We start from the raw sequence: 12,896 nt of genomic DNA, 5'->3' as shown, positions 1-12,896 counted from the left end.
AGTGTTATAGTTCACAGAAAGGAGTATGATTTTAACCTGATTTTCATCTTAGGTTGGATCTGGGGAACAATTTCTTCCCCAAAGGGCTGTGGGGCATTGGAACAGGCTGCCCAGGGCAGTGCTGGAGTCACCATCCCTGGAGGGTTGGACAGACGGACATGCGGTTCTCAGGGACATGGGGCAGTGCCAGGGGTGGGGGAACAGTTGGACTCGATGATCTTGAGGGGCTTTTCCAACCCAAATGATTCTGTGATTCTATTAGCCTGACCCACACCGCCCTGGTTCTCTCATGAAGACTAATTACAAAAGAAGACACAAACAGAGTAAAACTGCCCCAAAGCAGGGGCAGTTAGGTTAATAAAATGTCCACCTCTCCCTCAGCCCATCCATCCCCAGCAGGAGGGAGGTCAGGGTACCCAAGGAGATGGTGTCCAGCACAACCCCCTCTTTGCAAACATCAGCAACCCCAGCCGAAACTCACTTCCCATCCACGGCCTCTACTATCTTGACTGCAATCTCCTGCTCGTAGAGAGTCCGCAGCATCCGATCCCGCCTGTCCTTCCAGCGCTTCAGGTTGATCATGAAAATCTGGGTTGAAGAGAGAGACATCAAGCTCACAGCCTGGGAGCGAGGAGGAGAAGTGACTTCTCATGTACCCTTCTTCAGTAGCAGATCTTAAAATACCAGCTGTGATTTTATCCCAGGTTGCGTAGAATTTGTCAGAAAGTTGGGGTTGGTTTTGAGTTGGAAGGTTAGAGGTTCATTCTTTGTCTAACAACTACTTTTTAAGGACGTTTTATGTCACAAGGAAAAGTTGCTCATCAAGGATGAATAAAGGTGAGAGCAGACCAGTTACAGCCAAGTCTATAATTTCCAAAGATATAAGATGTTTTGATTTATATTAAACACAGAGTCAAATGTCCAGCTCCAGTCCCAGAGGAACATCGACCCACATGTTTCTCCACAATGCCACCACTACCTGTATTTAGGATTATCTGCGGGGTCACCACCCAAGCACAAGAACACAGCAAAGAGAATTTTTGTAAATTACTTCAGGCACTGAAAATTCACAGAATTTCCACCAAAAAAATCACAGAATTTTCACAAAAAAATCACAGAATTTTCACAAAAAAAAAATCTGCTGCTTCCCCTGCCAGAGCAGAAAGCCCAGCACAGAGCCCAGATCACACCCAGAGATGTCTGTGCCAGGCTCTGCCCAAGCCTAAGCAGACAGACTTTTTGGTGCGGGGCAGAGGACCAAAACCCTCATTTGCAGGTAAACTGCAGAGGGGCTGGGATGTTTTTCAGTCCCAGGCAGACAAGTGCAGCTTTGTAGCCTGTGGAGCAAAAACCTCGAGCCAGTAAGAAGCGGATCCAATTCTAGGTCAGCACAAATGCAAAAATAATAAATTGGATAAATAGAGCGCAGCCACAAAGGACAACACGGCAAAAAACCTACAGCAGCTGCGCCCTAAACACAGACGCTCCAACAAATCATGTTTGGAATTCACGTGTCGTATAAACAGATATAACAGAATAAGCCAAGAAAACAAAGGCTTCTCTGGTCTCCACAACTGCCACCCTGGCAGCTGCATAAAAACACAACTCCTGGTTAATTAAAGCACAGCAGATCCCTCTCCAGCCTTTCCCCTCAATGCCTGCACCCTCCATAACATGAAGAACAGGGAGGAGAGGGATTTCTGCGGGGTTTTGGGGCAGGACCGCTGTCAGGAACCACCTTTCTAATGCACTTTTAAAGGCCATAGCAGAAAAATGTGGTGACCGAGCAGGGCAGGAGGAGAGCTGCCCCAGTAAGGGGGGAGCACACATGGTTTCCAGCCCTCCTAGACGTCCCCATCTTGGACAGAACTCGGCTGAGAGCCTCCCCCATCTTCTCCAGGCTCCCCAGTGCCTCTCTCAGGGGAGAAAATCATTCCTGTCTCTCACTGGAAAACAGGAGAGGTTTCCCGAACGACCAGTTTTTGCTGCAGAATGGAATGATGGCTAAGCTGCCCCACAGAGTCAGATGTAGAGGAAATGGCACAAGAATCGGGGGAGTTAAATGATGTGTTTTTCACTCTCACTTCTGCCATCTCTTCCTGGCTGGATTAAAACATCCATACCATCAATGCAGGAAGCCCACAGATTTGCTGAGCACTGCCCTGGCACACCAACCTTAATCGGGGGTTTTGTAGCAGGTATGAAATGCCCACAGACCTGAGTGGCCTCATCTCTCCCCAGCAAATGCCAGAGGGCAAGAATGCTCCCTGAGCCCTTTCCCTTCTGCTTCCCTGACCTCAGAAGTTCTCCCCACGTAAGGATGGCTATTTGCTCCTGGCAAAAAGCTGAAATCCAACAGACGAGTGACTGGGAAAGAGCTTAAACGTATGAAGAGATGGGAATGGGAAACGGCTGGAAGGTCAGTTACAGGGAGATCCTAGCTCCATTAGGTGAGAAACAGGAAGACAAGACAATGGCAGCAAAATAAGTTCCTTACTTCATCAAATCCCATCTTGTCAGGGTTCTTCGGCGGAACAGAGACAAACTGTGAGGGTTCAACGGGAGGACGATCAACTGGAAGAGAGGAGAGATCCCAAGCATCACCTTCATGCACTAATAATAACGTGTGTGTGTGTGTGTTTGCATCTCTGGACCTAAAGCCCCAGGGACCTGGCTGATGAAGTCAGGCAGGAGTGGGTGTAGCACAAAGCGTCCATGTCACAGAACAGAAGCCAGCAGCCATCTGCCAGACATAGCTCAGGAGAGACACGAGGTTCTGCAGCATCCTTGCCACGTTAAAGATGCATTTTTGCATTCGATATGGGGAAGTTAAGGAGTTTTGTCAACGGAGCTGACCTGACCGTGAAGCGATTGCATCTCTAGGTAGAAAAACGGTGGAAAAATGGGAAACTGCATGTCAAACCAGGATGAGAACAGTCGGATCAGGAGGCAGATTCCCAGGGGTAAGAGAGCTCTCCAAACCTTAACTTGGGGGTGTCCATCACAGCAAGGCACAGTAACTTACTCATTGCCTCAATGAGGGTGTGCACAAAGTTCTCGGTTTCTTCTTGCAGCGTCTGGTGCGATTTCAGGGGCATGGGAAGGAAACCATAGTGTTCACGGTTGCAGATGAACATCTGTATACCTGGGGATCACAGAAAAAACCAGAAAATAGAGTCAGGTCTCTTAAAAGAGGAGTTCGCTGCTCTGTTGCTATGTACCCGCAATCAAATTCGTTGCCAGGAGCCCAGTCCCAAAAAGTTCTGCTTCAAAAGCAAATGAAGGGGTTTAACTTAAATCCCTGGAAGGCTTGAACAAATGTGGAGATGAGGTTCTCAGGGACATGAGTTAGTGCCAGGGGTGGGTTAACGGTTGGACTCGATGATCTTGGTCTTTTCCAAGCAAAATGAGTCTATGAAATTCATAGTGACATTTTCTGTATCATTTGGCTGGCAGCACGTGGTCTCTCCTCTGAAAACAATTTCCAGTTGCTCCATAACCGAAGGTATTTTTAATTGCCATCAGTTTTCTCTTAGGAGAGACTGGAAACTCCCTCTTAGCCCAGAGAAAGGGTCTCTTTTGGCCTTTGCCTTCATGCTATGAAAACAATCTCTCAGCAGAGGGCAGAACCGGCCTTTGGCAAAGCAATGTTTGATGCACACAGCGGATCTGCTGGGAGAACTGGGGAGCATTCCAGAAACCCCTGTATTCCCCAAACCCCACCTGCACCGCTCAGACCTGATGCAATCCCTTCACAGAGACAAAAGCAGGAGCAGGTTTGCACCATCCAAATCAACCAAATCCTAGAGAGAGAGAGCAGCAGGGAGAAAGAGATGCTTCCAAAAATAGGTGATACCGTAACTTCCTTCTGCTCAAAAGCTTTTGTAACTGCTTGTTCAAGGAGCTGAATCTGAAGGCATGGAACAAGAAGAAGATGCAAAGCTTCCCTTCTGAGCAGATCCATTTGCAAGGGAGAGACCCACACGCTGCTGGGAATGTCGCAACGTGTGATCAGTAAGATGCTGTTCCCCCCAGACTCACCAAGAGTTTGCTCATTATCGGCTATAACTTTTCTTTTTTTTTTTAATTAAACAAGCAGAATCACCCTTGTCCCTCTAGGAAATAAATGAAAAGCAGACACCACCTGGTGAGAGTTGGTGCTTTCATGTATTAATCCTCCTAAATCCCTGGTATTTTTAGCAAGGCAGAATTATCTGCACTAATGACCCCGGTGTTTCTACTGTTTTAAGTTCTGCAAGGAAACTGCTGGCTACACTACTGCCAAAACACATTCAGCTGTCAGCTGCAATTTAGGTAAATGGCAAAATAAAAAATACTACCTGCTAATATTAATGGATTTGGCACTGATCTAATCAACTAATCTTATCTGGCTCACTGATCTCCGTTTTTATCTTCCGCTGGCTTAAACACAGTTAATCTGCATAGATTCACACCAGTATTTCTGTTTCTTCTGGGATAAAAGTTACTTCAAAATGGTAAATCTACCTTAAAACAGGGAGGGGGACTCACTCTCCGGCTCTGTTTTTATAATAAAATAAAAGTTTGCTACAAAGGACAGAAGGCTAGAGATACTGGTGTTACTATCAGCCTTTGTAAGGCAGTGAGCAGGGTTCACAGTCATATGCCTTAAATAAATCCACAGTCATATTTAGGCAACCTAAATTTCCCCCACGCCCCTGAGACTGGACATTCCTGGTTGGCCTGAGGTCTTCAGAGCCTCAGGCTGAAGGAAGCTCAGAAGGTCTGGCCAGCTCAACATCATCTTGCCAGTGCAAAGGGCTCTACGGAGACCGCCCTCCTCAATAAAACACCTGCGCTGAGTTTTGTTCTGTGCTCCGCAGCCCACGCCCTCTCGGCAGAAGTGGGACGGGTGGGATGGTCTCTGTGGAGCATCACAAACCACCTGCTTCGAGCAGAAGATTCACTGCTGGAAAAATCAATGGGTTGACCTGAGGCGTTAAGCGCAGTACTTGGCCCAGACAAAAGCCAACATCGTTTATGGTTTCAGGGAAATAAGTGGAATTACTCTGAAGAGAAGTATGCCTCAAAGTCCATACATTTTTCACATTTCTGAACTTGGATGTCATCCTTTTGTCCTGGGTGACAAAACTCAGCCCAGGACACAAGCCAACAATCTGAGAAGATCAGCGGGCCAGACTGCCGAGGTCAGCTCTGGAAAAAGCTGAAGTGTTCTAGGATGGAAGGAAAAAATGATGGGTTTGAATCCCTGAAATATTTCTGAAGCAGTTGGAGCTAATGCAATGCAGTTCCCAGACTAATTGGATGCTGTCAGAGGGAACAAGGGGCAGGTAGATTTGAGGGAACCTGCTTTGCTCACTGGACCTAAACCTCTGTTCTCTTTTGGAGCCAACATACCCATGTCCTGACTCAAAAGGTCAGGGCCCCAAAAGTGCCCTGCAAACTCCCATCTTCCTCTGCCTCCCAAGGGCTCAATTTCAGCTCTTGTTGCGTCTCCTCTCCCACTCATCCATGCTCCACATCCCCTGGAAGCTGAGTTTTAAAAAGCCCTGCTTACCATGCCAAGAACACTGTCTTTCGCAGTGCTGTTTGCAACAAGAAGGATCACTCAAAAGAAAGCTGCGAACAGTCGCTGCACTGCTCTGTAAGTGGTGGGAAAGGCAGATTTCTCAGCCTGGCTCTTCTCTAGAAGCCACTGTTGACAAGCCACACTTCTTCACTTTCCCTCTACTTGTCTGCACCCCAAGAACAGCCCCTCCTTCTCACCTTAACTTTTTACAAGGAGAGGACAGATAACACCAGCTGCACATCACTCAGTAGACCCAAAACCCGACTTTCCCCAAGTAATTCACCCCAGTAAGCCAGCAAACCAGTTGTGAAGCTCTGAACAGAAGCGCGTTTCATCAGTGCCGCTGAGGTTTCATCACTCATTTTTTCCTTTATAAGGCCCCAAACTTTGCCCTTTTCAACACAGGAGGGCAAAGAACAATACAGATGGTCATTAAAAACATACCCTTCCCAGGCCCCTTTCATAGATGTGACACAGTTCTGCCAGCCAGGACTTCGCTAGAGACAGAATACCCACCAGATCCAAAAATAAACAGGACTAACCATCCTCAGCAGAAGAACAAGCAGCTGTAGCAGTGGTATCGTGCACTAAGAGACAGCGAATCCCCCAAGACACATGGAGCTCTGCACACACCAACAGCCGTTCCAGGTAGAAGAAGACACTGAGGTGGTGCCTTGGCCCGAAAGGACTCCTGAGTTTCAGATCTAACTGAAATCCTCCCAATGTCTGGTAGAAACTGGTCCCAGTACCAGCTGGAGCCCCAAACATCTCAAGGACTGGTTCTTGACTCATTCTCCCAAAGTCCCAGTGAGGCGTCAGTTCTGTGGAGATTTTACTGCTCTCACGCCAGCAAGAAATTTCCTCTGAGCACAGCCCACAGACCCCACATCATTCCCTGAAAGTTGCACTGATTTTGCTTAAAGCAAACAGAACCAACAAAAGAAAAACCTCTTAACTCTCAGACAATTCCTGCTGAGCTGCCACAAAGCAAAGCTTCATCAAGCACTGCAGGCAAGCAACTTGGGTTTTATTTTGCACAAACACTGCAACGTCTAAAAAGTGTCTCTTGTCCTCACCCCTTCCTCAGGGAGTCTCCTGGAAGTGGTGAATTTAGACAACTACAGAGTGCCTTCCACTCTCACAGCATTCACTTGTGCTCGCTATCATTTCACTGTGACAAAAAACAAAGGTAGATGCCACTAATTTTGTCTCTGAAACATTGCCTTCGTCCCTAGAATAGTTCCCATGTCTTTTGAAGCTATCTGTGATTCAAAGCTGCACTGCCACTCACTTGCTGCTGGTTGTCCCTGACCAGATCCAAAAGAGAAAAGGGAACAGGGTCTTAACTCACCACTGAAGCCAAAAAATTGGCTTTTGGTCTGTGAACTCCAAAGTAAAGATCTGCATGTCTACGAGTGAATCCTGCCCAGCAAAGTCTCCAGACACACCTGCCTGGCGACTGGAGAAGGCAAAGACCATGATATCGTCAAAGCTCCAGGTGTAGTCCTGATGCGGGGGGTAGAACATCAGCTTGGTGGAGGCTTCTTTCCTCAAGTCGATGAGGAAGGTGGAATGAATCATCGGGACAGCAAAACAGCCTGTCCTCTTCCATTCCCGGATCGGGGGGTAATCCAGGGTCCTTTTGTAATAGCCCTGCAAACAGAAGCAGAGGGCTGGATGTTACAGAAGACTTCAGTTTCACAGCTGCTCCCCAGCAAAAGCTCCTACCCTTAGTCCTGCTCAGCAGAGACGGATCAGTGCTCAGTTCTCAGATTTTGAAGTGTCCCCATTTTGAAAAGGGCTCAGTCAAGTATTCAGAAACAATCTTCAACCAAAAAGGTTAAAATATGACCTTCTCTCTGCTTTTCAGCAGCTAATGGAAATTCAAGCCTTTCTGCTACAAAATTCCCTTGCAACAGAGCTTCAAATCTCAGATTTTTTTCCCCTGGCTCTCTGGAAACCTTTTTTTTGCACATAGACTCTCAGCTCTGACCCTGGAAGCTGCTGAGCATCTGTGGCATCCTCTGTGTTCAACAAGCACAAAGGACATTCAGTGTCTCACCGAATAGGACCTGCAAATTATTTCTGGCCATGACCTAAAGAGCTTTGCCAACCTTTCGGCACTCTGGGTGCGACACCCGCCTTGTGCAGCTCACAGCTGGATCTGCAGGTGCCATATGTCTAAAGCTATCAGATTTGGAAATCAATACACTGAATTCCCCCTGAAAGAAAGTCCTAATGCACCAATTAGACATCTGAACATGGCTGACGGTTGGGTCCGTAGTGGATTCTGGTCTTTACAGAAATGATGAGTCACTAAAATCAGTTGAAGTTACTTTTGATTTATATTTTCCAAGAGCATCCTAGCAACAGCCGAGCAAATCACTGCAGAACCACTTTACCCTGCCTTTGCGCAGAAGCACCGTGTGGTGCATTTGTCTGTTTATGCATCTGTTGGTTTGCCCCTCGGAAACCTTCTGACCACGCTGTGAGGACTGGATGTCTCAGATGTCCACGAAGAGCAGAGAGCGGGCAGAGCCCTCACTGGCATTCCCGCTGCGGGAAGGGTTAAAACATCCAACCGTTAACAGACAGCCGAGAATGCCCACAGGTGAAAGATGCTGGAAACTTAATTTTTGTCCTCCTCCACTTGCTCACTACGGGCTTGTGGGGCTTTTCATGGCTCATGAATCACCTGTAGCCAAGAAAGACTCCAACTTGTCAGCACTGTTGTGCTCTCCTAAGGATAGCTTCACGACAGCTGAATGTCAGGCTGTCTGCAGCTGGGTTTGGCTTTGTGTTTTAGGGCATTCTCCAGTTCCTGCTCCCTCCCCAAGTCTCCAGGGAGAGCAGGGCTGAGAGCACGAAGCTGCAGGACTGCGAGCACAGAAACAAGCAGCAGTAACTAAGAGAAAAGGAAAAAAAAGTGGGAACTTTCCTCTTCATCTGAGCAGCTTTTTTCAGCAAATCCTGCAAGATGCATTTGCTGCTAGGTTTTTTTCCCCTCCTTTTCTCAGTAATCCTGGTAATGATGGCGATTTTCTGCTGGAGAGGTAACAGCAGGGGCCAGGGCTGAGGCTGGTGCACACTGGCAGAGACCCATGCCAGGCTGTGGAGAACTGCTGATTTACATCAGGACTTAACCTTAAACACTTAAAGGACAATGCCTTTCCTATAAAGTTTATTTCTCCATTTTAAAACAAAAACTGAAACAAGTAAACACACCCCCCCACACACCCCTTTTCTTATCTGTGTATTTACTTCCCAAGAATTTGGCGAGTTCAGGACCTTTTCCTGCTATTTTTACTCAATTAGTTAGTCTGACTTGTGGAACTCCTTGTCATAAGATGGTGTGGGGGCCAAAAGAGAAAAGATTCGGTGGTTTCTGTAAAAGAAAAAATATAATCACCGAGAGCTTTAAAAACAAAGACCTTCCTCAAGAAATCCTACGGAAGGAGACTGCCAGAGGATATTTTACACCAGAAGTGGGAAATGGAGTTTGTTCTTCATTTCACTCCAGCAATAATGACAATAATTAGCAACCGGCTAGCTCTCTGGAGCAAAGCAAGAGGGCAGGAAATGGCTGGAGCATGGAGCCTCTCTAACATCCCCAAGGGATGACGAAACACCTGCCAGCAGCAGAGTAGCAAACAGGTCAAAAACCTGATCTCATTATTGAGATTTACCTGTGGGCTTGGAGAAACGAGTATTAATTATAGTCCTCACCTCAGACTGTGCGGGAGAAGAATGGACTCCGACAACTCTATGAGAGTTATAAACTGAAGCTGTTTAATGTAAAGTTTGATCAGGTTATATAGTCTTAAACTGCTGATTTTGTAGTTACATTATTTATACTTGGATAATTATAGTTAGATTACGCGCTGCTTACATTTCTCTAGCTAATACATGATTGATTGCTACCTTAGACAATCATCACCTCTCATGTCTTACCACAAACTACTTCAACTCCTCATTCTCCTCTTGCCTCATCAACTTTCTACCCCATTCTGTGTGGTCAAGGACCTTTCAATGACCCTTCACTTGTGGCCTAGATCAGCTCGATGCAGTCTTGCTCACTGCACGGATGTCCATTTGTTTCCAGAAACGATCCCACAAGGCTGAATGTCTGAGGAAGCCCATCTAGAGCTTAGTCAAGAACATTCCAAAGAAAAAGAGTGAAAAAAGGCAAAAAATCACCGCTGACCCACACTGACCACAGCGATTTGGATCTACTTGCCAAGTGATAGCTCAATCTCATTCTGGCTCTAAAAATGATGTTACTCCTACTAGGCAGCATCTTTGTACCAATATTTACTGCAGCATATATGATTTGAGAAAGAAGCACTAAACTAATTTCTACAAGGCAAACAATGTTGCCCCAACACATAAATCTTGTTCATGTGTGAGAAAAACAACCTATATACAACAGAAAGCTGTAGAAAGAAAAGCAAATTCCTCTCTGATTAGCATCACTATACAGGAAAGCTTGTCTAAAATTATGTACCAAGAGATTTAAGGCCATTAAACAAACATATGGAGTGACCTCAAATAAATTCTGGTGTGTATATCAGTATTTTTTATGTAGTTAGTGGGATTGTATCATTTCCCAGGACTTTTGGCTAAACAAGCTCAGCTTCCTCCAGATTCAGCTTTTTCAAGCGAGAAATCTCAGACAAGGCAGCAAGTTCCAGCTACGTGCCTGCACACCCAATGCAGAACACGCATTGCTCTGCTCGTACCTACAGCTCGGTTAGAAAACAAAGCCTGAAAAACATTGATAGACCGCAGTGTCCTCTCTGCCCTCATTCCCAGATTTCCTATAAACGTATGGACCTTTCCCAAAGGTACCCACCAAGATTTGGGATGCTGCCACTCAGAGAGGCGCAAGCTGAGCTAAGTGCACGTCACCGAGCTACAGCAGCTTCTTTTCAGAAAAGGACGCTACAAAAACAGACAGGAAAGCCCACAGGACAGAAACCATAACCCACCACTTCACAGACACAAGAGGCCTTTGCAAACACAGCTTGCACAGTCGCCCAGTAGCGTTCAGGAGGTCACTTGCCTGGGGGGTGATGCCACACCAGAAATTTGAGTAGAGAGAGCGAGACTCGAGCATTGGTGCCACCAAGGTCTTGTTTTCTGCTATCAACAGGTTCAGGGTTTCTGGGTTGGTCAGTAAGTTATCTGTATCAATAAATTAGAGAAGAGGGGAAGAGAAAAATAAATTTGTTATTAGATTAAATGATATGCTTGCCCTGATGCTTTCTTGGGAACAAGGCAGCCAGAGGCATGAGGTTGTCAAAAAAAACCCAAAAAGCACTGAGCTGCTGGTTTTGATACCGTAGGACACATCTCTGTTAAAGGTACATTATGAGATGGGAAGAGATGTGGAGTTTCCCTCGCACTCCACGGAATGTTCCTCCAACACTGGGGCAACGGAGCTGCGAGGGAAAACATCACTGCTGAAAATTCAGGGTGCATTTATTCTGCAAAGAGGATCACTCTTAAAAAGTGGCTGCTGCAGTCACCAAAGCCACACATCTGTTCACAACTGTTCCGTAGAACTATTTCCCTTACATTTCATCACTAACAGGTGGGGTTTCCATCTGAGGGCCCCTTGCAGGTACCTACCCACCACCAGGACTACGTTCAGTCCTGACCGCTGGGCAACAAACCTTGGGTTTACCCATGGACTTCTCTCTCCAGCTGCAAACTCTCTTGCTCATCAGACCAAGAAACGATACACGGCATCTCACTGCAGAGAGCTTTGTCTTTAGATGGACAGGAAACTTTTTGGCAGCCCCGGAGTTATCAGAGTGACTATCTGAAAAGCTTTTGCCTGAGGACAGTTAATAAATCAAACCTTGTACTTACCAGGATGTAGTCTGACCACTTCTCTCGTGCAGCACGCAGGGCTGCCTGTCGGAGTTTCGTCACGTGAGTGAATCGGGAGCTTGGCCAATGTTTTGGCCCAAATTCTTCTGGGTAAGACGTAGCAAAAAAAAACAAAAGAAAGTGACTGCAACCCATGTCTAGAAACCTATTGCGCTAGTTAGAAAAATAAAAAGTTCCCTTACTATCTTCTTTCCAAAATAAAAACAGTGTTAGAGTCACCTCAGGCAACCCAGGAGCGGTTTTGAGAGAGAAAGATTCCAAGTTTCGTGCTGGCATGTGTACACAGGGCACTGGAAAACAAGCAGCGCTGCAGCGTTTTGGGCTGACCAAGTGACTGAAAGCAAAACAGCACCATCAAACACACCCAGGAGTTTCTTCAGCAGCAACAGGCCCTGATGTAAGCAGAGGTTACACCACCAAAATGGGCTGAAGCTGATTTACCTCATCTGACCCTCTGGTAGAAAGTCATCTCTCCTCTGCTACAATCCAAGTTTAAACTATAAACACAGCTTCCTTGAGCCCAGTAGAATCAACAGAACGGAGGATGAGAAGATGAAGGCAATCTGGATTCCCTTGGGGTCTGGGCATCACTAGCAACTGTTAACACATCCTGCTAACAGCTCTTAAATCTACAGACACCCAACGCCCAGCCCCAGGGGCCCAAGCACGTGAGTGAAGTTACCCACATGTCTCTGTTCTCAGGATCAGGTCCAAAAGCAAACGCTTTGTTACAAAGATGGAAGGAAACACCGGGACAGAGCCCTATGTGGAATAACAAGTCAGGATGTTGAAACAGTGCCAGCGTAAGCCAGTGAAGGAGCTAAGAATTTAAAAAACTTCTGACAGAACTTTAAAAAGTCAAGCTTGATAGGATTAAGAAAACTCAATATCAACGAAAGGATTTTAAAAGTCAATATTACAAGCATTCCCTTTGGGTTTGTACAAGAGCCTCACCACTGCACTGAGGACCGCGAAAGTAAAAACAAGCCTAAAGAAAAGGGAAAACAATGTACTTTTCCCTGATGGAAGAACTAGAAAACAGAACAAAAAAAGGAACAGCTTATCTTAAAAAACAAAAAGAGCAATACAAACCAAACACACACAGTTCTTCCTCTTTGAAATTCTGCATATAAATAGGTGTTGCTTTTCATTCCTTATAGGAGGATGCTCTTTAAACCTACTATCGTATTTCAAAGCAATGATCCTGCAAGTCATGCAAAGGCATAATATGCTGAATTAAATCTAGTTCTCTGGCTCAGAACTTACTGAGAATTCGATGTCTCGAACAGAACTTTCATAGACACTATGGGAATGGGCTACGATTTCTCTGCTTCCTTGAAAATAAAGAATGACAGTTTTTATTCCCTGTAGTTTTTGATGTGATTTGTTTTCCAGGCACAGAGAGCAGCTGCAGACATTAAATAACTGAACG

General features: G+C 46.0%; 1 protein-coding gene across 1 annotated transcript in view; it reads right to left on the bottom strand.

Annotated features, from left to right (window-relative positions):
• The window catches only part of LOC136116223 (procollagen galactosyltransferase 2-like), a 161,579-nt gene that overhangs the window by 4,441 nt on the left and 144,242 nt on the right, over positions 1-12,896 (bottom strand). Inside the window, exons 3-8 of the mRNA XM_071811535.1 lie at positions 11,444-11,550; positions 10,632-10,753; positions 7,018-7,222; positions 3,026-3,145; positions 2,498-2,574; positions 482-588 (exon numbers count right to left, since the gene is read on the bottom strand). Coding sequence (XP_071667636.1) covers positions 482-588; positions 2,498-2,574; positions 3,026-3,145; positions 7,018-7,222; positions 10,632-10,753; positions 11,444-11,550 — 738 coding nt within the window. The remainder of the gene's footprint in view (positions 1-481; positions 589-2,497; positions 2,575-3,025; positions 3,146-7,017; positions 7,223-10,631; positions 10,754-11,443; positions 11,551-12,896) is intronic.

Source organism: Patagioenas fasciata, chromosome 7 (genome assembly GCF_037038585.1).
Source record: "Patagioenas fasciata isolate bPatFas1 chromosome 7, bPatFas1.hap1, whole genome shotgun sequence".
Classification (NCBI taxonomy): domain Eukaryota; kingdom Metazoa; phylum Chordata; class Aves; order Columbiformes; family Columbidae; genus Patagioenas; species Patagioenas fasciata.
This window is presented reverse-complemented; position numbering and strand designations above follow the sequence as displayed.